The 22,361-nt window shown below is 34.5% G+C and overlaps 1 protein-coding gene across 1 annotated transcript in view; it reads right to left on the bottom strand.

Annotated features, from left to right (window-relative positions):
- Positions 1-22,361, bottom strand: part of LOC128553284 (heat shock 70 kDa protein 12A-like) — a 41,392-nt gene that overhangs the window by 5,973 nt on the left and 13,058 nt on the right. Inside the window, exons 4-5 of the mRNA XM_053534416.1 lie at positions 7,923-8,079; positions 6,774-7,444 (exon numbers count right to left, since the gene is read on the bottom strand). Of these exons, the coding sequence (XP_053390391.1) occupies positions 6,774-7,444; positions 7,923-8,079 (828 nt within the window). The remainder of the gene's footprint in view (positions 1-6,773; positions 7,445-7,922; positions 8,080-22,361) is intronic.

Below are 22,361 nucleotides of genomic sequence, written 5' to 3'. Positions count from 1 at the left end.
TATTTGTTACATGCTAGTAGCGTGTTTGCACTTTCAATAGGTAGGATTTCTCTTATATGTATTTATGTGAGACATTCCTTTTTCAGTAAAGTATTTCCTTAAGTCAATGAATCGAGTGGCATGTCCTTTAAAAATGTTACATACGTAACGGCAGCGTAATATTTTTACTAGAATTGTACTATGACATACCCTTTACATCTATAAGGTATGGTTAATTATAATTTGCACACTATTAAGTCTAAAAACATGAATATATTGTATATTAAAAGAACATAAAAGACTAATTTTATTCATGTGAAATAAGCATGAATAATATTAAATGACAGAAAACTTCTAAAATACTTCCAGGATATAATTTCTATAACAGTTTAATGTTTGATGCTGAGTTGAAATTATTACTCATTGCTAAGATGGCATCTTCTGTGAATAACAGTTAATGTCCATATGTTGCTCCTTTAGAGCAGGAGGAATGCATGAAATTGAATTGTCATTCTTTGATTAGGTTGATTAAAATGATGAGATATAAGTATAAGTCAAACGTTACTTAAATTATCATCATATACAATGTGCACACAATTCACTTCATTCTGTGCCCTCCCAGTAAGTTTGTACATCAAATAATCATATTCAAATGATACAAATGTGAATCAATAATTGTTTTACTTCAAGATGATAACGTCAAAGATGAACTTGAAATAAAACAGCTTACCACGGTAACTTGAGATATACACAGACTCTTTCACGCGTTTATACTACACATTAGTATCTGTATTGGTAGACAGATCAGTGTAACATACTAGAGATATACACCTTTATCCTTAAGATGCAGGAACGAACTCCATTTTAGTCTGGATTCAGCAATTGTGGTCCACAATATGATACAAAGCTATTTTTCTATCCACTAACAATTTTAATGCTTGTCAGAAAACATATTAACCAACTCTACACCCATGAAATACTATATAATTTGAAAATGTCTTACAAATTACTTAAAATATTTTCTGAATTTCAACATACGTAATCTAGTAAGCTTTTACTTCTTCCACGATTTAATCTCTCATTTGCAAAAGTGACTTTCTTAACTTATTGACTATAATTTTTATTATGAAATATTGATGTTGATAGAACCTTTTGTTTCATATTACTGAAGTTGCAATATGTTAGAGAAATCATATTGTTCTAAATTTAGGTAATATATTAATTTAAACGAAGAAATGTAGTTTGGGAGTTTTAAAGATATTTGCAAAATATTGCATAAGAAGATTTGTTATGTATATCTAACCGAAAATAGCTGTTTAACTTTAACTTTCAATTAAGGTCACAGCTATGTTTACTTCTGTAGTAGTTTCTTTCCATCATCTTCAGCCTTTCCAAATAGCACGTTTCAAATCTACCCGAGTGCTAGAAGGGATTTGATCCGCGTAAAACTGAAAATAACATTATCTTAAATCTACAATATGCGTTTAGTTTTGTTATCATTGTCCACATATCATTGATAATACCATGTTTATACTTATATGCACAAACTGTATATGGATATAAGGAGGTAATGGGTGCGTTCGGCATACATACTCGAGCTAACCCGAGTCACCCTGGGTATTACTCGAGTATAACTCGTGTAACCCGGGCGATAGTAGTTGTGTCACCCGAATTCTACCAACCTCCTGAAGCTGGGAAAGGCGGGTGATCTTATCCGAATGCATTAACACTTTAAACATGGCGTCGTTGGTAGACTGTTAAAATTTTGGGTGCAATTACTATCAAAGCTTTATCTCAGAAACCACAGATGATATTCAATTGAAACTTCAAACAAGTCTTTTCACTCATCAGACCTACCAAAATAATCAAGTTCCTCGATAGAATCTTATGTAAATTATGTGTCTCATTTATAAACTTATTGCTTTGAAACCTATTTTTACTTTTTAAGGTCATTATCTAACCGCAGATGATCAAGTCACATTACTCTAATATGTATTTTGACAAAATTATGCCCCTTTTGGACTTAGAAAATGCAGTTTTAACTTTTACATGCAAGTTAGTATATCCAAACTATGCAGATGTTTGGTTAAAACTTCACATATTTCTTCAGGTCTGTAAAATAAGGTCATATCAACATATCACAAACCTCATAACTCTTACTTCCCCTTTTTAGGGTTAAAGTTTTGCATGCAAAATTTTTAAACTAATGCAGATACAGGGTTGAAACTTCATACATGTCTTCCATGTTGTAAAGGACATGGCATCAACTTCCATAACTCTTACTTAAACTTTGGCCAAGTTATGCCCCACTGTTTAAACTTAGAAAAAGCTTGTTAAAGTTTTGCATGCAAGTTATTATCTCGGAAACTAATGCAGATATTGGACTGAAACTTCCATACATGTCTCCGGTGATGTAAAGGCAGGTCAAAGCATCAATTCCCATAATCTTAATTTGGACAATGTTATGCCCTCTTTCTGTGCATAGAAATTGTTGTGTTTGCATGCAAGTTGCTATCTCCAAAACTAATAGGGCATTGGGGTTAACATTCTCACATGTCTTCAGGGTTGTAAAGCAATGTAAAAGCATCAAGTTCCATAACACTTACTTTAATTTTGGCAAAGTTATGTCCCTTTTTTGTAGTAAGAAAATGACGGTTAAAATTTTACCATCAAGTGGCTCTTGTCAAAACTAAGGGCGGTACTGGGTTGAAAACTTAAAATAATCCTTGAATCATTATTTCAGTTCAAGAACCGAAATTTATTCATATTGACAATTGCCTTCGAATAGTGGAGCGTGCTGTTATTGTTTTTTAGCTCACCTGAGCACGAAGTGCTCAAGGTGAGCTTTTGTGATCGCCCTGTGTTCGTCGTCCGTCGTCTTCCGTCCATCGTCGTCGTCGTCGACAATTTGACTGTTAACACTCTAGAGGTCACAATTTTAGTCCAATCTTAATGAAACTTAGTCAGAATGTTACCCTCAATAAAATCTTGGACGAGTTCAATATTTGGTTATCTGAGGTCAAAAACTAGGTCACCAGGTCAAATCAAAAGAAAAGCTTTTTAACACACTAGAGGTCACAATTTTGGCCCAATCTTAATGAAACTTGGTCAGAATGTTACCCTCAATAACATCTTGGATGAGTTTGATAGTAGGTCATTCGGGTCAAAAACTAGGTCAGAAGGTCAAACCAAAGGAAAAGCTTGTTAACACTCTAGAGGTCACAGTTTTGGCCCAGTCTTATTGAAACTTGGTCAGAATGTTACCCTTAATAAAATCTTAGACGAGTTCGATATTGGGTCATCTGGGGTCAAAAACTAAGTCACCAGGTCAAATCAAAGGAAAAGCTTTTTAACACTGTAGAGGCCATATGTATGACTGTATCTTCATGAAACTTGGTCAGAATGTTACTCTTGATGTTCTTTAGGTCCAGTTTGAATCTGGGTCACCAGATCAAATCAAAGAAAAGCTAGTTAACATTCTATAGGTCATATTTATGACCATATTTTAATGAAACTTGGTCAGAATGTTAATCTTGATGATTTTTAGGTCAAGTACAAATCTGGGTCAGGTGGGATTAAAAACTAGGTCACTTTGTCAAATCAAAGGAAAAGGTTGTTAACAGTCTAGAGGCCACATTTATGACTTTATTTTCATGAAACTTAGTCAGAATGTTAATCTTGATGATTTTTAGGTCAAGTTTGAATGTGGGTCATGTGGGGACAAAAACTAGGTCACCGGGTCAAAGCAAAGGAAAAGTCAGTTAGCACTTTAGAGGCCACATTTATGACCATATCTTAATGAAACTTGGTCAGAATGTTAATCTTGATGATCTTTATGTCAGCTTTAAATCTAGGTCAGATGGGGGCTAAAAACTAGGACACCAGGTCAAATCAAAGGAAAGCTAGTTAATACTGTATAAGCCACATTTATGATCATATCTTAATGAAACTTGCCGACAAACCTTCTGTCCACAGACACATATGGTACTGTTTTCTAGTTAGCTCAGTAGTTGATGCACTATACTGCCGGTCCAAAGGTCACGAGTTTGATCGGGTTAGCGAAGAAATTCCTTCCATGGCCATTTGCAGTCTACCTCAGTTCATACGAATGTAGAGTTGTCAGTTCCTTATGAAAGTGTACTGGTAAGCCACTTAGGTTGCTAAGCTTGCCAGGGAGAGTGAACATTTGTTACCATTAGTGACTGTCAGTCATATATGGCAATAAGATTGTTGGAAATGGTGTTGAACCCAATTGAACAACATCAAGAACTGCATGGTACTTGGTCTTTTAAAAGTCAAACAAGCATTTAGCACATTTCATGGCTGTACTACGTACAAAGTTTGAAAAAAAAGCATACTGTTTGTCATGTGCTATTTGTGAGCATGGTGAATTCAGTTATGTCATTTTAAACTAATTGACATTTTCATTCAAAAAAGAAAGAAATTCATTAGCATGGGGGAATAGAGACAGCAGAGTTGAGCTTATTCATTTTCGTAACATTTCTTCAATGGACTTGGCTAAGTGATATCAACGTCCCTGGCTAAAGGTTGTGAATTCGATCACCTGTCAAGATATACAAAAGTAGTCGACAATGGTAAATGTATCAGCAGCTGTCCCTGGCATTCAGCTCAAATATGGAAAATGGTTTGTCTCACACCTGCGTGGCAATGTTTACCATCCAGAGTGATTATTATGCCGAGTGTCCTATAAATGGGTCTTGGCAAACAGTGCAGATTGAACACCGCAAAATCATGTGATCAGGGTCTCCACTGTTTCCTTAAATGAATTTCAGTCACAACAATGAGAAAAAAGAATTAATTATACCAAACACCCTTTTAATTTGAAATGGTTCGGGGTAGTAGAGTCATACATATGTGTAGACATAAGAGGATTAATATAAGTTGTAGCTCTTGCTTCGGAAATATTTTAAAGTATAAATTAACATAAAATAGAAATATCTAGTATATTAAACATTATGGGCTGAACATTTTTTTCCAAATGTTACTTGATCCCAGAATCTGAAATGACGATTAATAATAATCCAGTCTGATTTTTCACTCTGACAGAAGTCGTACCAGTTCATTTCAAACAACGATACCAGACTGTCTGTCCTCATTATGGTTATCAAACGTATCTATATTAGGTTCTTCACAAAATTAATTTAATTCATTGCCATTTAAAATGCAAACATAATGTAAGATATACGCAGCGGCAATGTAATCAACTAACAGCACTATATATCGCAAACATAAAACCTATAGTCCACTAATTCAACATAATTTCTGATACGAGGGATACTGTCTCGTCTTATTAGCTGTTTATTTTGGAAAATGAAGTCATTATGTGTCAAAAGTAGCAACCATTCTTTATTATTGTTACAGCTCAGAAGCCTTTAGTAACGTAAGCGTTCGGACTACAATTGTTACTCGTGTCACTCAGGTGAACTCGAGTGATCTAGTCAGAGTTATACGGGTTTGTATGCCGAATGCGCCCACTGTAAATGACAGTGCGGTCGGGCTGCTGTTACCTATGGATGCCACAAACGAAAAATGAAGTGACTATAGGAAAAGTCAACCTGCTATTCATAATTCAGTGTTACTTTTCTTAGAAATTTGTCTTAAAAACATATATTTATGGCAAAAGTCTTTCAAAAATCAATCACATGGGGTACTGGGAAATAATCGTAACTGATAAAATTATGAAGGTGCAATTAATATGTTAATAAAAGTTAGCCTTTTAGTTTCAGTATTATAAATGTATACCGGAACAGTGAAATAGGATATAGATGGCCTAATTAATGGTTTAAAAGCCCAGTAGGTTTACAGAAAGACTGGAGCTTAACTCTACATGTCTGAGGAGGGCTCTCCAGATTTCGATTGTTCTTTGAAAGAAGAATTTGAGAAGAAATTTGTGCTTAAATTTTGAATTAGGTCTTTTAGATTCACGTTACGGTTAATACATGGACTAAGTTCAATTTGATTTTTTAAAATACAGTAAGGGGAATGAGTTCATTTGGAAAACATTGCTCTACGTCGAAGGCATACCGTGTACTATTTCAATTTTACTAGATGATGGCTTAATATACAGTTGAAAAATATCAAACAATATTCTTTGTAGGGACGGACAAATGTCTTTTAATTTTCTTATTATTTTTCTTGATATTTCGTTCAATCATATGAAGAGAATTTCTTGTCTTATATGTAATTTAATGATATCGATCTTTTACGATTGTAACATCACTAAGCGGCGTTGGTGAATTTGTAATTCTGTGTAATGCAAGTAATTTGAATTTGGTAACGTAGATATATGTCTGTTACGGTAGTAACAACAGGTCAAAAACATGTGTATACATATTTAAACAATTTTAGTCACTTACTAAGCAATCAACTGAAATATAATATAAAAAATACGCTATCATATAGTTGTGATGGTAGCCATTTTGAATTTCTATAAATAGAAAAATGCCCTGGGAGCTACGAGAGAAAGTCGAGAGATACTGTGTATACTCGATGGAGCAACATAAAGCAATAGAATATTGAATAAATCCCAATACAAAGTTTCTCATTAGTTTTTTCAAGGAAAACAACATTGAAGTTTGACAATGGCGGCCATTTTTCAATAAAACTTTTTATTGAAGAACAGGAAACTGCAAAAATATATCTTGTATATACCCTATTGCAATGTTCAGTTAAAGTTCTACATGCATAAGAGGCAAATCTGGTGATATACCATACCAAATGTGTCAATACACGGCAGTTATTTCAGATAAGAAAGCAATATTGAATAAACAAACCTTTGAAATGCTTATATTCTCCTCGTCTTTATGTGACATGGTTGTAAGTACATATCTAGGGACACGTTCCCTGATAGACTTCGGACTATGGCCAATTATTACCGCACCTTTAAGTACTGCAGATGATGCGTCGTCGGGAACGACTAACTTGATGTCAGGAAGGGATGTTCTAACTGCTTTCTGAAGTACTGGAGAATTCGAATAGCCACCAACCATTAGGATAGCTTCGACTTTCTCTTGGTGTAATATTCTTTTTACAAATCTAATTATCGAAGTAACCGACGCATCAAAGAATGATTGTAAATCGTGGAACTTCACTTTATCGATATATACCTCGGTTAAATCTCGAAAGCTGGAACTTGCAAATGCATCGGAAATACTTTTGCCCGTGAAAGATCTGAATTCATCCGCTAAAAACGTTGGCAATTTTATTGTAGCACGTGAGTATGGGTTGCGTTTTTTGGCTTCGAAATCCCTCGATAAATCCAGAAAATCTCCTGCATTCTCATTTTGGAGTTGGTCATAAACTGTCTTGCCAAATACTTCTATCAGCATATCTTTAAAAGCATTATCAACTATAATTCCTCCAATACAAACTCCATTCACTACAGAAACTTGTTTCACAATGCCTGCTTCACCAACTTCATGTACAGATACATCGACGGTAACACCTGTAAAATAGTAATATCGTATATTGCAAACAAAAACTAAAATAATATGCAATAATAATAACTTTAAATGTCTATGTAAAAGTACATATATTTGCATTTATAAATGTAATGAAGATATAACAGCTTACAAACGATCACTACGATCATTACAGGGTTTATTATTTTTTGGTTTTCATGCATGTGCAATCCCGTCCTAGTACGGACATACTGGAAAAGGGCTTGCTGAAACATCTGCGTGTTACGTTGAAAGGTATTCACTTGCACGAACTGTAGATAATTTAATAGTATACCTATTTCAGCAGAAATTTATCTTTAATGTTTCTTCTTCTGTCATTAGATATTTTTTTTTAAAAAAAAAACTGTTCATGAAACGTAGTACCGATAGGAAATGTTTTTTCTAAAAACCTAAATAAGTATGATTTATGAAGCTAAAGAAGACTAATCAGTTTTAAGTCAGAAGTGAATAAAAAAAGTATACCTCCAGCGTCAAGAATCATATACTTCGTGCCAGCTTTTAACTGTGACAACGAACCATTAGTCTTGTAAACAGTTTGTTCATCTGACAGATGTTTGCAATAGGTCGAGACTGCTTCAGATTCAAGAGCTATGGTAAGCTTATTTCTGCCACACCCTGCCTGTAAAGATGTAAGCTAATGATTATGTTGCCATGACAGGAAGAAATTTAAAAGTAGGACCGAAATGTGTTCCAGTCACCCTTTAAATTTCAAAAGGTACTTTATGTAACATAATTATATGATAAAAAAGTGGATGGGGTGAACTGCACATGCTGTGCAGTCTTAATGACATGCCGGTCAGTGGTTAAAACTATTGCCCGAGGTTCGATAGGTTTGACTTTTGACCGTTAAGATATTCAAGAAATGTTTTGTTAAATAGTAAAAAAAAAAAATTTTTCACATTTTTCTTCTTCAAGTTTTGAAAAGTTCTGCCCAGCAAAATTCTGAATTGAAATATAGACTGGCGAATAACACAAACTAAGTACTGGAGTAGAGTTACAAAATAAAATAAAATTATGATATTTAGACACAGAATTTTCTTTTCAAAGAAATAAGCATGAGGACCGATCTCAAACCAGGGCATGTAAATATCTCATTGTATTTAAAGACGCTCGTGGCAGTTTCGTGATTTTTTCTCAATAATAGATTTTTATGAAATGTTCTTTATCATCATGTTATGATGTATTGAAAATTAAAAGTCACCGACAGTTTCAGTTTTATCTGTCCAAAGATATGATTTTTTTTAACATTTTTCAAAATTTCCATGCTCCTACCATGTATTTCAGTAAAGTACGATAACTAGCATCAATTTGAAATCTAAGCATTTTATAACAGAAAACAAAATTTCTAGTGGAAACTTGCTCAAAGAAATTAAAAGAAATTGATTTTGTAAAAAAACAAAAAACAAATAGTTGTTCTGCAGACTCGATGGTTTATTTTTTCATATTTTTGTCGATCTTAAGTTAGTATTTCTGTTATTTTATCGATAGTCACATAATAGAACTAAATCAAAATCTGCACATGTATTTGCTTATGTCTACCTAATCTAAAACAAAAGGAAGATTTGAAGGTCACCATATTAGATTTTGCTTACAACGAGGTTGAACGTGGTGGACATTTATAGAACGCAGATTGGTTCAAAATACTTTGTCAATTTTTATTTCAAACAAAGGCATATATTCAGCTAAACTCTTGAAAGTATTTTGTTTTTGTCCACGGGTTAAGGCAAATATAGTTAACAAAAGGAAATAATGGTCCTAGGTCGCTCGCCTAATGATCAACTGTAATAAACTGGCTTAAGGTGTGACCGAAGAAACTGCTTTTTAAGTATTCTTAAAGGAAGAAACAGAGGAAATCATTCCGGTCGCTACATTCTTAACGTTTAACCTAATGATCTTTAAAACAAAGCAATAGGGGTTATCTACTCCATTTGGCCAATCACCCTACCAAGATTGTAGGGCGTATGTTAACGGCTTCTCAACAAATGCTACGGAAACTGTTTTCAGTGTTTATCCATATTCGGGAACAGTCTGTTTTATACGGAGAATGGCGGAAATGTACGGAAGCTGAAGTCTGTTGTAAATATATATATATATTACGGTTGTTTATATTTTTTCATAAATTATTATACATAAAAGTAAATAAATGTTGACACAATACTAATTTAAAAATTTTAATAAATCATTAAATATAGATATATCAAAGTATCAAACCGCAGATTTCTTAATAAGCGGACTTACACGTGTTTCTGAAGTATAATAATGTTATAAATGTAGGTTTCAGCAATTCTCCGAACAAAACCGATATTTTCCGAAAACGGATGTACGGTGCGAGTACTAAGAACTACCAATTTATATGAATAAACATTTAGCTAGCTCAAAACGATGAATTAAGTCAAAGTCAAAGTTTAAGCAATAAGACCTTGTCAACAAAATATTTTCGAAAAGGCAAGTTAAATTTTATACTACTCCATTGTCCTTAACATGGTCCAACTGATATCCAACAAGTGATTTATGTTCCCCGAATATATCTCGGACATAGACGGTCCGCAAACATTTGAATGAGTTTATAGTTTTAAATGTACCTAAACAACTATCATGATACAACTTTTATACAGTTTCCAGCTTTAATATGTACTTCTTTCTCACAGGTGTGACATTTGCATAGTTTACGTAGTATTTCATTATTGCTGTTCTAATATTTGCTTCTCCAGTGTTTTGGCACTATTACACTTTTACATAGATATTTTAGATTGGATTGTAGGACAAAATATATTTGATGAAATATACCAATTCTTTAGGCTAAAAAATTCCGACGAATCTAAATAAACAGAAATTTTAAAAATTTTCACTAAATGAAAACTTTTTACATACATGTACAGCTGCATATATTTGAAAGGAGGTTTGCTTAATGAATACTTAGGTAAACCTGCATGTTCAATCATGTTCAGTCTGTAAAAAAGAAACAAACAACACTATAATACACGCTATACATAAAGTATTAAAAGGCTAGCCAGTTTCTAAGGGAAGACCCGCAAGCAGATCAAATGGAAAGATAGCAAGGTGAGTCCAGATATCTTATGGCTATTGTAAATTAGCATCATATAACTGCAACAAGATATATACAACAGGAGGATCTTTTGGATAAAAAATAGGTTTATTCTATAAACATAGCTGAATAGGTGTAAGATTTCAAAATTGATGTCAAATATCGTCATCAATCTCAAGCTTATTATAGCAAAATAAGTTTAATATTCTCCGTTAGTCCTAATAATTAAAAGACTACAATGTTACAGCTGATTTTAGAGACATTATGATAGAGACTTGATTATATATGCAAATGGTGAACCAGTACAAATGTGTAGTACAGTTCCGGCGTGTATATAAAGCGACATCTGTTGTGGAATATGCAAGCTCGTCTGTACTGCAAGGCGCTTTGTCGTAATTGATCCTCGAGGATTTCACATGTGGGAAAGTCCATCGTACTGAATTTAACTGTATCCCTTAATGCATACTATATCCACTAATTCATTATACCATCGTGATCAAGTTAACTTTCAGAGAAATACTTTTTAGCTTCTCTGGTCCAAGACAGTTAAAAAGACTATTATGTCATTGCCTGTTTACGAGACATGATAGCATAGATTGTAGTAAATATGCTGATGTTTGTCCAGTACCAATGTGTAGTACAATTCGGGAGTGTATATAAAGCAGTATCGAAGTAATCTTCTTGTGTCAGTTGATTTTTTATGGAATAAGTACGTTCATTTGTACTGCTAGGTTTTATACCGTGTTTGCTCTGGTATATTGTGGTGGTACTTAGTTCGTAAGTTCAACGCTAAAAAAAAAACAGGATGCAACAGTATTAAGCTAGCACCAAGACGTTGTTTTTACCATTTATAATATCAAGAACAACAAATAGTAAGCAAGCAGGGTAAGCTTGTATCATTAAAATGTGTTAACAATAGAACGTTAAGAGCAAAAAAATAAAAATAATGTGCAACAACGGTACGTTTACATCAACATAGTATGCTTACGAATTTCATTATCTAAATAACAAGATAGTGTTTAACATTTTAAACATTAGTTTGCTAATTTAAAATTATTGTGTTCAAAAAGGGTTAGCTTGTATAAACATCATTAATGTGTAATATAACCGACAATAGTGTGGAAATGTGATAGGCTGAAGGGAATGCTTCCATCAACTTCCATATCATAATAAGAACGGGATAAAGGTTTCAACATTGGAGGAGCATTATGCTCCTGTAAAAGACACTTGAATGCGATTGAATAATGTCACGGTACGGATTTGGTCACGTTAGGGAAGGAGATGTGTCAGGCAGTCGGTTAGCTCAGTCGCTAGAACACTCGCCCTGTAAGCGAGGGGTTCCGGGTTCGAGCCCCGGACTGATTGCACATTTTTCTCACCCTGTGACATTTGGCGCCTACCGTGTCATGCTTGTTTGGCCAGTCTTACGACGCTTGCTATATTTTGTACCTCCGGAATTCGAGGACGAATTTTCAGCTTGTGGGGTTGTATATCATGGTACAGACTTGGTCACATAAGGGGAGAATATGTGTCAGGCAGCCGGTTAGCTCAGTCAGTAAAGCACTCTCCCTGTAAGCGAGGGGTCCCGGGTTCGAGCCCCGGCCTGACTGCACATTTTTCTTAATAAGAAAACTGTTTTTTCTTTACATAATAATTGATCGAAAACCAATGTTCTGTATTTAGTAAGAATAACCTTTATCCAAGCCACCTCAATCGAAACAGAATCTTAAGTTGTCAAGAGGCGAGAAGTGATAAACAAATGTTGGTCTTCTGAAATTGTTAACCGGATTCATTAAAAAAAAGTTATTAAAAAAAAAAAAGAAACAAACACCTACCACATGAAACAACCCCCAGTTCAAAGATTTTAAGTCGAGGTTTGATAAGCCCTGGCACAAAAAGAAAACCTTTCCGATTTTCTCAATTTGTGTCTGGAAATAAAGTTTTACATTTCATACTATACAATTAGCAGTTCAGTCATTTGTTCAGTCAATGCGAAAAACAGCAGTATAACGTTGGATGAGAATCAGACAGGAAACTATATGTCACTTTTCATTAGTTTTACTAACATTAAATAAATAATATAAGATGTAAAATTAAACATTTTGATATCTTACAAATAAAGCAGTTGGTAACCAAAAATAGAAGTGGTTTAAAACACCTGATAACATTAAAAATTATTATCCAAGACATCGCCGATGAATATCAGTTGGAAGTTTATCAACAGATGAAATAGGTCATGACTAGAAAGGAGTACGTCACGTCCTTAGACATTGTTTGATAGGACCAACTTAGTGAAAATAAAAATATTCCACTGCAAAAAACTCTTTTCAACTACATATGATTTCACTGTTTTTATGGCAACCGTTCGTTAAAGAAAATGATAATGATATTGATGAATATCAAAAGATTGATACCAAAATGAAGCTGAGACACTGGCCTTTAATTTTATGTAGCATTTTGATATTTATAAATGAATGCATACTCATGAATATTAATGACAATGTTACAAAATGACAAATGCCTTGAACAAATCTAACCAATGTTAACGTATCCAAACAGTTTTAAGCTGGTCCCTCAGTTTTTTTTCAATCACTATGTTGTAATTTTGAAGTTAGTATACTTATTAGGTTTATCTAGCAAAGTTGCATACAATGTACCAATGCTACAATCAACATCTCCGGAAACAAGCACTAGAACATAATATAATTAAAATAAATAAACTGTCATAAATTGATGATTATGTGAAATGCATTGTATGAAAATATATAAACACTTATCAGAAGGGGGGTTCGGTATATAACATACTTTACACATGCAAACGTTACCATTTCAATCTTGTATTATTGTATCAAAGTTTTAGAAACTATTCTAGAAACAGAATTACTATCAAATTATTTTGTACTTAAAAGATATGTTGAAAGAAAAAGAAATTATTAATATACGATTTTTTTTTAAAATGTTAAGATATCTTCCTTCTGTCAACTAGAAAATCGTATAAACACATAGCACATTCTTTGTTACTGCGTCATTTCAAATTGATGTAACTATTATAGATAAACTATGATTGACTTATTATATGCAAATCGAATACACTTTTTTACGTTCAGAATAACGAACTTCTAAGAGACCTTAAATCCAGATGAAAACTGATATATTAAGTTTTGTTTATGCAAAATCATCTTTCTTTACAAAATGTATTCATTTTGTAACAACGTCATTAATACTCATGAGGATGTAAATTAGTTTATTTATTAACATATAGTAGTAAATATCATAAATTAAAGGCCAGAGTCTCAGCTCCTTTTTAGTACCAATGTAATCTTTTTATCGCCAAAACGGACTAAGCTATTATGAACTTACCGTCCTTACGATATGAACGGTTGCTATGGAAGTAGTGAAACGATAGGTAGTTCAAAATATTTTTTTCATGGGAAATTTATGAGTTTTGACTCAACTGGTCCTATCTCACTCCAAGCAAATTCTCATCGGAGTTTTCAATCGTCCTCCAAATGCAGATATACATTACACTAACATGATTGAAGAATCTCTTAGATTGGCACTCGACACAAATATATACACATATATCATTGTAACTGGCGATTTTAATTTCAATCCCTCCAATCCGAACTTGTGTCGCAAACTTGTTTCTATCTTGTTTCTATCTGCCAAAAGTTCAATCTAGACCAACTCATTACTGAGCCAACCCACTTTACATACAGAGTTCTCTTCCTCTTTACTTGGTGTCTTTTTCGTTTCGTGTAGTCACCGTGTTGTAACTTCTGGGGTCAGAGAGCCTATACTTGACCAGAATCAACGATATCATTGTCCTATCTATGCCCTTTTTGCATTCTCTAAACCTACAGCCAATACCTTCAAACGGCATGTATGGTCATACGATCGAGGTGATTACAACTCTTTAAGACGTGAAATCAGGAACACTAATTTGGGATCTTCTAAAGGATGATAACATTGATATCTACAGGTCATTCACTAACAAACTTCTTCAACTGTCAAAAGAATGTATTCCCACAAGAACCATCACTGTGAAACCAAATGACAATCCATGGATAACAACACATATAAAGAAACTAATTCGTAAACGTAAGAAATTATATCACAGAGCAAAGCGAACACAAAATCAATCTCACTGGCAAAAATATAGACAAATCCGTAATGAAGTTATAACACTTATTCGCACTGCAAAACATGATCACTTCCTCAAAATGGCAGAGTCGCTCAAATTAGAGTCTACTTCACAAAAGGACTGGCGGAAGGTAATCAAACAGTTTTATCTACTAATGATATACAAACAATACCTAAATCTAAATCAGAAACAAGGGTAATTTCAAGAAAAACATCAAAACCTTTCCATCCACCTCTCCTTATGCACAATCAACCAATAGCCTCGGTTACTTTCCATAAACACCTTGGCGTTCACTTATCTGAAGATGGTTCTTGGCAAACGCATATCACCTATATTACAGAAAAGGCATGGAAACGCATTCATATTATGCGCAAATTAAAATTTCAACTTGATAGGAAATATCTGGAAATAATATATCTATCTTTTATAAGACCACTTCTTGAATACGCTGATGTTATCTTTTTAAACTGCACTCAGACTGAGAAACAAGAACTCGACAAAAAACAGAATGAAGCATCCCGAATTGTATCTGGAACTACTCAGCTAGTATCTTTTCGTGCACTTCGTAAAGAAGTTCCTTGGGAATCTTTTGAAACCCGGAGTCGAAACCATAAACTCATATCATTGTACAAAATGAAAAATGGCCTTTCTCCTGGCTACCTTTCAGTTCTAGTTCCTCCGTCTGTTGGTGAAGTAACCCGATACAACCTACGCAATGTTGATGATATACAAGGTATACGCACTCGAACTTCTCTTTATTACAACTCCCATCTACAATCTGCTCTAAGAGAATGGAATAGCTTACCGTCAGAAATACAGAATTCACCAACCTTGTCTGCCTTTAACTCACAGCTAAAACGAAACACCTATACATGTCCAAAACACTTCTACATTGGTGCACGGAAATGGCAAATTTATCATGCCCGGCCGGCTGCGTACTGAGTGTAGCTCTCTGAACCAACATCTTTACAAGAAAAACATTTATCCTTCACCCCTTTGTCAGTGCGGAAGCATTGAGAGCAATCATCATTTCTTCTTTGAATGTCCAGATTACAACGATATCCGTAGAAGACTCCTCCAAACAACCTCCAGCTTCTGCACTGTCACTCTGCACACTCTTCTGTATGGTGACAGAGAATCTTAGCTATGACATCATAACAGTATATTCCTAGCAGTTCAAAACTACATCAGGGAAAGTAAACGTATTCCATGAGCTTAACTACATAAGGAACCATTCCATTTTGCTCCAAACCTTCATCAATCTAAACCAAACCTCATACATTTATTTCTTGTTTTCCTCTCATTTCTATTGGACGCCTTTTATTTCACTAATTATATGTGACGCACCATGACATTTTGGGTCCAAATTCGGCGTAACGTCATTGGAGAAAACATCGATTAAAGTTACGTCACAAAAAAAAATGGTGGACGTTACCACGTGTTCGCGGCAATTAATGCATTTCTTGTTTTCAATAATACTCTACCTTGCCACCAGAAAAAAATGAAGTGACAGTTATATAAACCTTTCCGTGTTTTTCAATTCCGTTTCTTTAAAAAATTTAAATGATTGATAATTTATCGCCCTTTGAATCGACACGCCATTTGTAAACATCGAAGGTCGCGGAGAAAATGAAACTACCAAAAACAATTATTTGATGATTTATTTCGATAAAGAATGACAGTTAGCGAATCTCAAGGTAAGTAAGTATTTAAGCGATATGTAGTGTTAAAAATATTATTTGAGTTCATATCGACAGTTTTGTCCGATATCTTTTCCAAAAATAGCCCGGATTTGACACTAATGACAGATTCGAGGTAGATTTAGCGCAGTTCACATTTTATTTACAAGTGTTAATATATTGTAGACTATATTTTATTTACTAAAATTTGCCATGAATTTAACTTTTTTTTTTAAATCGGTTTTGACTCTTATTCAGTAGAATCTGTATGCAAGACAATTACAAGAAGTATTCAGTAGAATCAGTATGCAAGACAATTATATGAAGACCTTGTGACTCTGGTGCCAGACAAAATTACAACAGCCAGTCATACTGTTTAGTTACATATTAAAGTTAAAGCCCTGATTATTTTATAAATACAGCCATGCCATGAAAGTGATTGATTAGATATAGTTGAAACACATTTATTGTCAGCTTCAACCACTAATTTCTTACATGTATGTCAAATCAGTCCATACATAAAACTTCTACAAGACATAGATATTGTTTTTACTTGGAAAGAGACAGTTTTTTCCAAAGCGTTTCATGTTAAATTTGCATACTGTTCACTTGGCCATTATTTCTGGATTCCTCACCATTTTGTACTGTTCTTGGCAAGTGACTAAAAACCACTTAGTAAAATAAATAAACTTTAGATACATTTTGTTTTGAAAGCCTTGCCAGGAATTCAAACCTATTACTCTTTTTATAGAAGTCTTTGTGCTAAATATGTACTGAGCTAACTGCCCAGGGCATTTTTATCTTGCATTTCAGCCTTTTTGAGTATTGTTTTCATTTTACAGATCAACCACTGAGAATTGTTTGGCTTGATGCAATGACCTTAAACAGTGAAATGATTTTCCAGGAAGGTCTATACACAACAAGCTGGATTTTATGGGGGGTTGTAAATTTCTTCATACATATTTACAGTTACTATACTGCTATTCTAAGAAAGATAAAGACATTAAAGTAGCATAAACATAAATGATCTATTTCATTCATAACAATTTAAGAGAAATGATTTTGATTATAGACCAATTCAACAAATGTGTCTTACTGATTAAAGCTACGTGTACATGAAGCAGATCTATGTTAGACCTTCTCTAATACCTTAAAGCATACTGCATAAAATATAGACAAATATGACAATAAAACAATAACAATCACAAAAGTGCAGCCAAATGATAAATCTATTACATGCACTAGTAACTAGTACTAGTAAATAAATATTGCTATTGTAGAAGTAGTTATTTATATCTTCACCCTAGTTTTGATTATTTATAGAGAAGATCTTTTAGCAAGTAGTACCAGTAACCAGATTACAAATATCGTCGTGGACTAATCTGTCTTTTATATTTTTAATAGTTATACAAATTCGAATTAAATTACCATTTCAACTAAGCATCACTTTTTATCAGTTATGAATACATAGACTGGACTAAGTTATATTTTGTCTTGACCAGGCGATTCGCCTTTAAACTTTAAACTCTAGCCCCGGGTTGAGCAGAACTCAATATTTACACATGTTATAAGTACTAGAATATAACTTTAGTCTTACTTTTTCTATTGTATAATCATACATTCAACATGATTCCCAAAACCCATTACTTGCGTGGTGCATATTTTTATCTTTTTCTATGCACTACAGTCAAAGAAAATCTGAATACAAACTATCTTCTTTCATATTACTTTTAAGGTACTGTTATGGGAATTTTGAAAAAGTTTAATTATAGTATTGATATTCCATTATCTACTCACACCTTTAAGCAAAAAAGTCTGTATTTAAGGGGACGCATATTGCTACATTCATAGTTCATGCAGAAATGAGGAAGGGGTACATATTTAAGAAATTGATCGTGGGAAGATAAAAAAACAATTATTCCTAAATTGATATAATACTCATGGACATCTGCAAAATTCAGTACTTAGTGGATAAGGATGTGGTACTATGAATGTAATCAGAAAACTGAGGTCTTCGTGAAAGTACATCCAACACAAAATATTAAGCTTTTGTACGGAGAAAAACAGGGTTTTTTTTACAATACCAGAGTAACAAATAATGTTGTACTTTCGAGTTTGTCTTTCTAAAACATCCGGTTTGCATAAACAGGTAAAAATTTAACGCCCCGTAATCTCAACTAGGGATCGATGCCATCTTTCTCATTGATTTAAGATGTAAACAAAAACAATCAGAGTGGGAAGCATTCAGGTCAATTAATAGGCAATATTTGGGGGAATATACTCTGACATTATTTCTGCATTAGCAGTTTTTGAGTTGTCTCCCTTTCATCTTTGGTTATTTTAGTGTGGTTGGTCCAATTCATTTTTTCTTAGTCAGATATTGTACCGCATTTTGTACAACATTTTGCACAATATTTTGTACAATATTGATATGTGACTGTTTTATAATTTCACTTTGTTTTATCCACATGCATATTATATGCCATGGATTTAAATAAATCTGAAATCTGAAATCTGGGATTAGCATTGCAAAAGCACAACATGACTTTCTACAAAATGATAACTTTAGTACAGGTTATCTACGATGCTGCACTGGTCTGGTGTGTTAAATGCATAACGTCGATCACTTCAAATTGATCTTGAAAAAGTTGTTAATTTTAGTTTATTTACATGGCTTTTAATTTCCCAGGACTTCTCGGCGATTCACTGCAAAATGTATTACTGCGCTGGACGAACGGTAACTCTAATAACCAACGGGAGATAACGTATGTGTCAGCACGTGTAAAATTCTTAACAAAAACTGTCGATGTTTATAATTTTTTATCAAATAATGAATCCTATTCAGAAAATGCGTCTTCAATATCTGAAAACTTTTAATTTCTTAGGACCTTTATAAAACAATTTACTTACAGTGGACTATTTTCCGAATCGAAGTATTTTCCGCTTTCAGTTGTGAGGCACTTCCGTTATACTTTTTGACATTATAAATTAATTACGTTTACCTGGTATTGCATTTACAACTTGTCTGACCCCAATCTTTACGTAAATGACAGCAGTCTCGTGCAACTCGTGGAAATGGAGTTATGAAAAGTATGGTGGAGAATTCAATAACACATAAAAGTGAGGATAATTATATTTTTTCGAGTTTTGATCATTGACATTCCTGCTGTGTATTAGTAAGTTATGAGAATGAGATTTGAAAGTTATTTTGCACAAATTGACATTGATTCAACCTTTCAACCAAATTTCATACCTTATTTTAAAGATTGTTTTAAGAATATACATTTTCAAAAGTTTGCTGAATGTGTTCGATATTTAAGTGCATTGTATCTTGTGAATACCAATTTGAAAGTTAATAATGGAACCACTTCTAGGCCCTTATTGCAAGCAACTCGAATTGTTTAATGTATTAAGGGGAATATATTCTTTAAGCTTTGGAATGTGGCCTTCCTTGACCACCATATCTTTTCATGTGCACTATTTTATAAACAAACTAAATACTGTGTTTTAGCTTACCCAGGCAAAATGAAAATAAAGATAGTGAACTTATTTCACCTTTTTTCCTTAAATTAGAACCTGTAGGATATTGATAAATGTTTGGACAAGGTGAAGTGCTATTATTTTCACGCACAAAAAATTAATTGCTGACTTTTAACGTACACACTAAATCGTATGTAATTCAACAATGAATTTCTTATTTGAGATTTTTCATCTTTATTTTAGTGAGCATTCCTTTTTGTATTAATAACAGTTGAAACAGTATCCATTTTATGTACCAAATCTTGGTACTTATTTGCAGATTTTATCATACCCCATCCACTTGTTTTCTAATTTCAAAGTGTGCATCCCCTTAAAAATGATCTGCCTGATGTTCAGTCAAATTCCCAAATTCCAATTCTCTATGGTTTAGGCAATGAGTTCATCCAAAAACACAGTTTACGGTGAACAATTTACATAATTATACATATTTCATTGTTGTAGATAAGAAGTATACTGTTACATAATTATTCAGTTCTGTTATTGTTATTAGTGTGACGTATACTGGTATCTTAAAACACTACATTTCACATACACTCAACGGCTTTGACTTCACTCCTGTTTTTTTATCTCTGTCAAATTTAAAAAAGATTTGATTTGAAATTGGATCTTTGTGTAATGATTAGTTCTGTAATGCCTCGGTCACAAAACCGTTTGACGTCCCTACGGTTTTAAAAAATCGTACGAGTCCACCAATTGTAGAACCCTAACAGTCTCTGTACAAATGTAGCGTCTGGTCACAGTACCTAAGGGCCCCGTACGATGTCTAGTGGATGCAGACAAGTCGCACTGAGCTCGCAAGGAGCACAGTCGTACTTCGTGAGTTCCTCCGGCGCTCGCACGGCACTTGTACGGTGTCAGCACTTTTGTATGTATAGTATAACCTTCTGCAATAATTCCCGGAACATCTCGGGTTCCATCCGAAGAAACCCCTTGAAGTCCCCCGGGACTCTCGAATTAGTTCCTGCATGGGCCAGTAGGTTCAGTCGAAGGTGCCGTTGTAGCTATGGTTGAACTCAACACGTACGCCTCCGCCGCCGCCGCTGCTCCGTGAGTAGTATGTCATTTTTGGCACGAATCGCAAGGGCATTAGTCTTAGACGTGGCTTCATTCTGTTCCAGGCCATGACAGTACTATGTAGGACCTAACATATATTCCTGTTTTTATACCACTTTGAATCACCAATGAAGTCGTACGGAGCTGGTACGGTGGTCGCAACGCACTGCGAAGCCAGTGCAGACATCGCACGTTCTCCGCACGGTGTCCTTAATATCGTACGGACATAGTACGCCTGTGATAATAGTGCGAGCATCGACAAGCCTCGCAGTTTTCCAAATTTGCATGGACATCGTGCGATGTCCGTACGAGCTCTTCCGAGACCCGTGCGGGTTCCTGTTCGGGGCTCTTGCGAGCTGCTCCAGATTTTAAATATCTCTAAGAGCCCGTAGAGAACTCGGGAGCACAGTTTAACATTTTCACTGAATTCACGAGTCCTGTAGGAGTTCAAATAATCAATCGAGTCAACGTTTCGTACGGACGCCGTTCGAGTTTTCCAAATTTCAACAGAAAACTTACTCGTACGGAGCTCGTAGCGTTCTTGTGACCAGGGTATTACATTAAACATAACAAAGACAACCATTGTATGTAGATTCATTTATGCCTCAGGTATGTCCGTACGGTTTTAAAAATTCGTACAAGTTCACCAAATATAGAATCCTTACGGTGTCTGTACATTCGTAGTGTCTGGGCACAGTACCTACTAGCCCCGAACGATCATTAGATAATGCAATCGTTGGGTATCCTAAGGACATCGCAGACAAATCGTACGGAGCTCGCGAGGAGCCCGTTCGTACTTCGTACGGTGCTTGTGGGTTCGTACGGCGATCGCACGACACTCGTACGCACATTCCTGTTTTTATACTACCTTGAATCACCAAGGAAGTCGTGTGGAACCTGTACGGCAATCGTGATGCACTGTGAACTCCGTGCGGACATTGCATGTTCTCCTTAATATCGAACGGACATCGTACGTTGACCCTGCAAGTCTCCTGCGCTAGTCATGCGAGAAAGTCGGCAAATCTCGCAGTTTTCCAAATCCACACGGACGTCGTGTGATGCCCGTACGAGGTCTTCTGTGGCTCTTGCGAGTTGCTTCCGACTTCGTAGAGAACTCGGTAGCTCGGTTAAACATTTTCACCGAGTTCCCGAGAACTCTGCGAGTTTAAAATATCCATACAACGAAGTTGATAACATAATGCATTCATTGACACTGGATTAAACACCTCATACAACAGTTACTTCTGCTTGTTCCATAGCGAAAATTAAGAATTACATGAGTTTGTGCACACAATATTTAAATGTAATCTTTGCATGAAAAAATAGCATTGTCATTTATAGCTGATCAATGTTTGCATCTGGTGAGATGAGATTTTAATGCAAGGCCAGCTGATCCACGAACAACTTTTCTATTTTAAACTATCCTTTTATGTAGGTTA

The sequence above is a fragment of the Mercenaria mercenaria genome, unplaced genomic scaffold, assembly GCF_021730395.1.
Source record: "Mercenaria mercenaria strain notata unplaced genomic scaffold, MADL_Memer_1 contig_3673, whole genome shotgun sequence".
Classification (NCBI taxonomy): Eukaryota; Metazoa; Mollusca; class Bivalvia; order Venerida; family Veneridae; genus Mercenaria; species Mercenaria mercenaria.
Note: the sequence above shows the minus strand (reverse complement) of the source record. Positions and strands in the feature narration are given on the sequence as shown.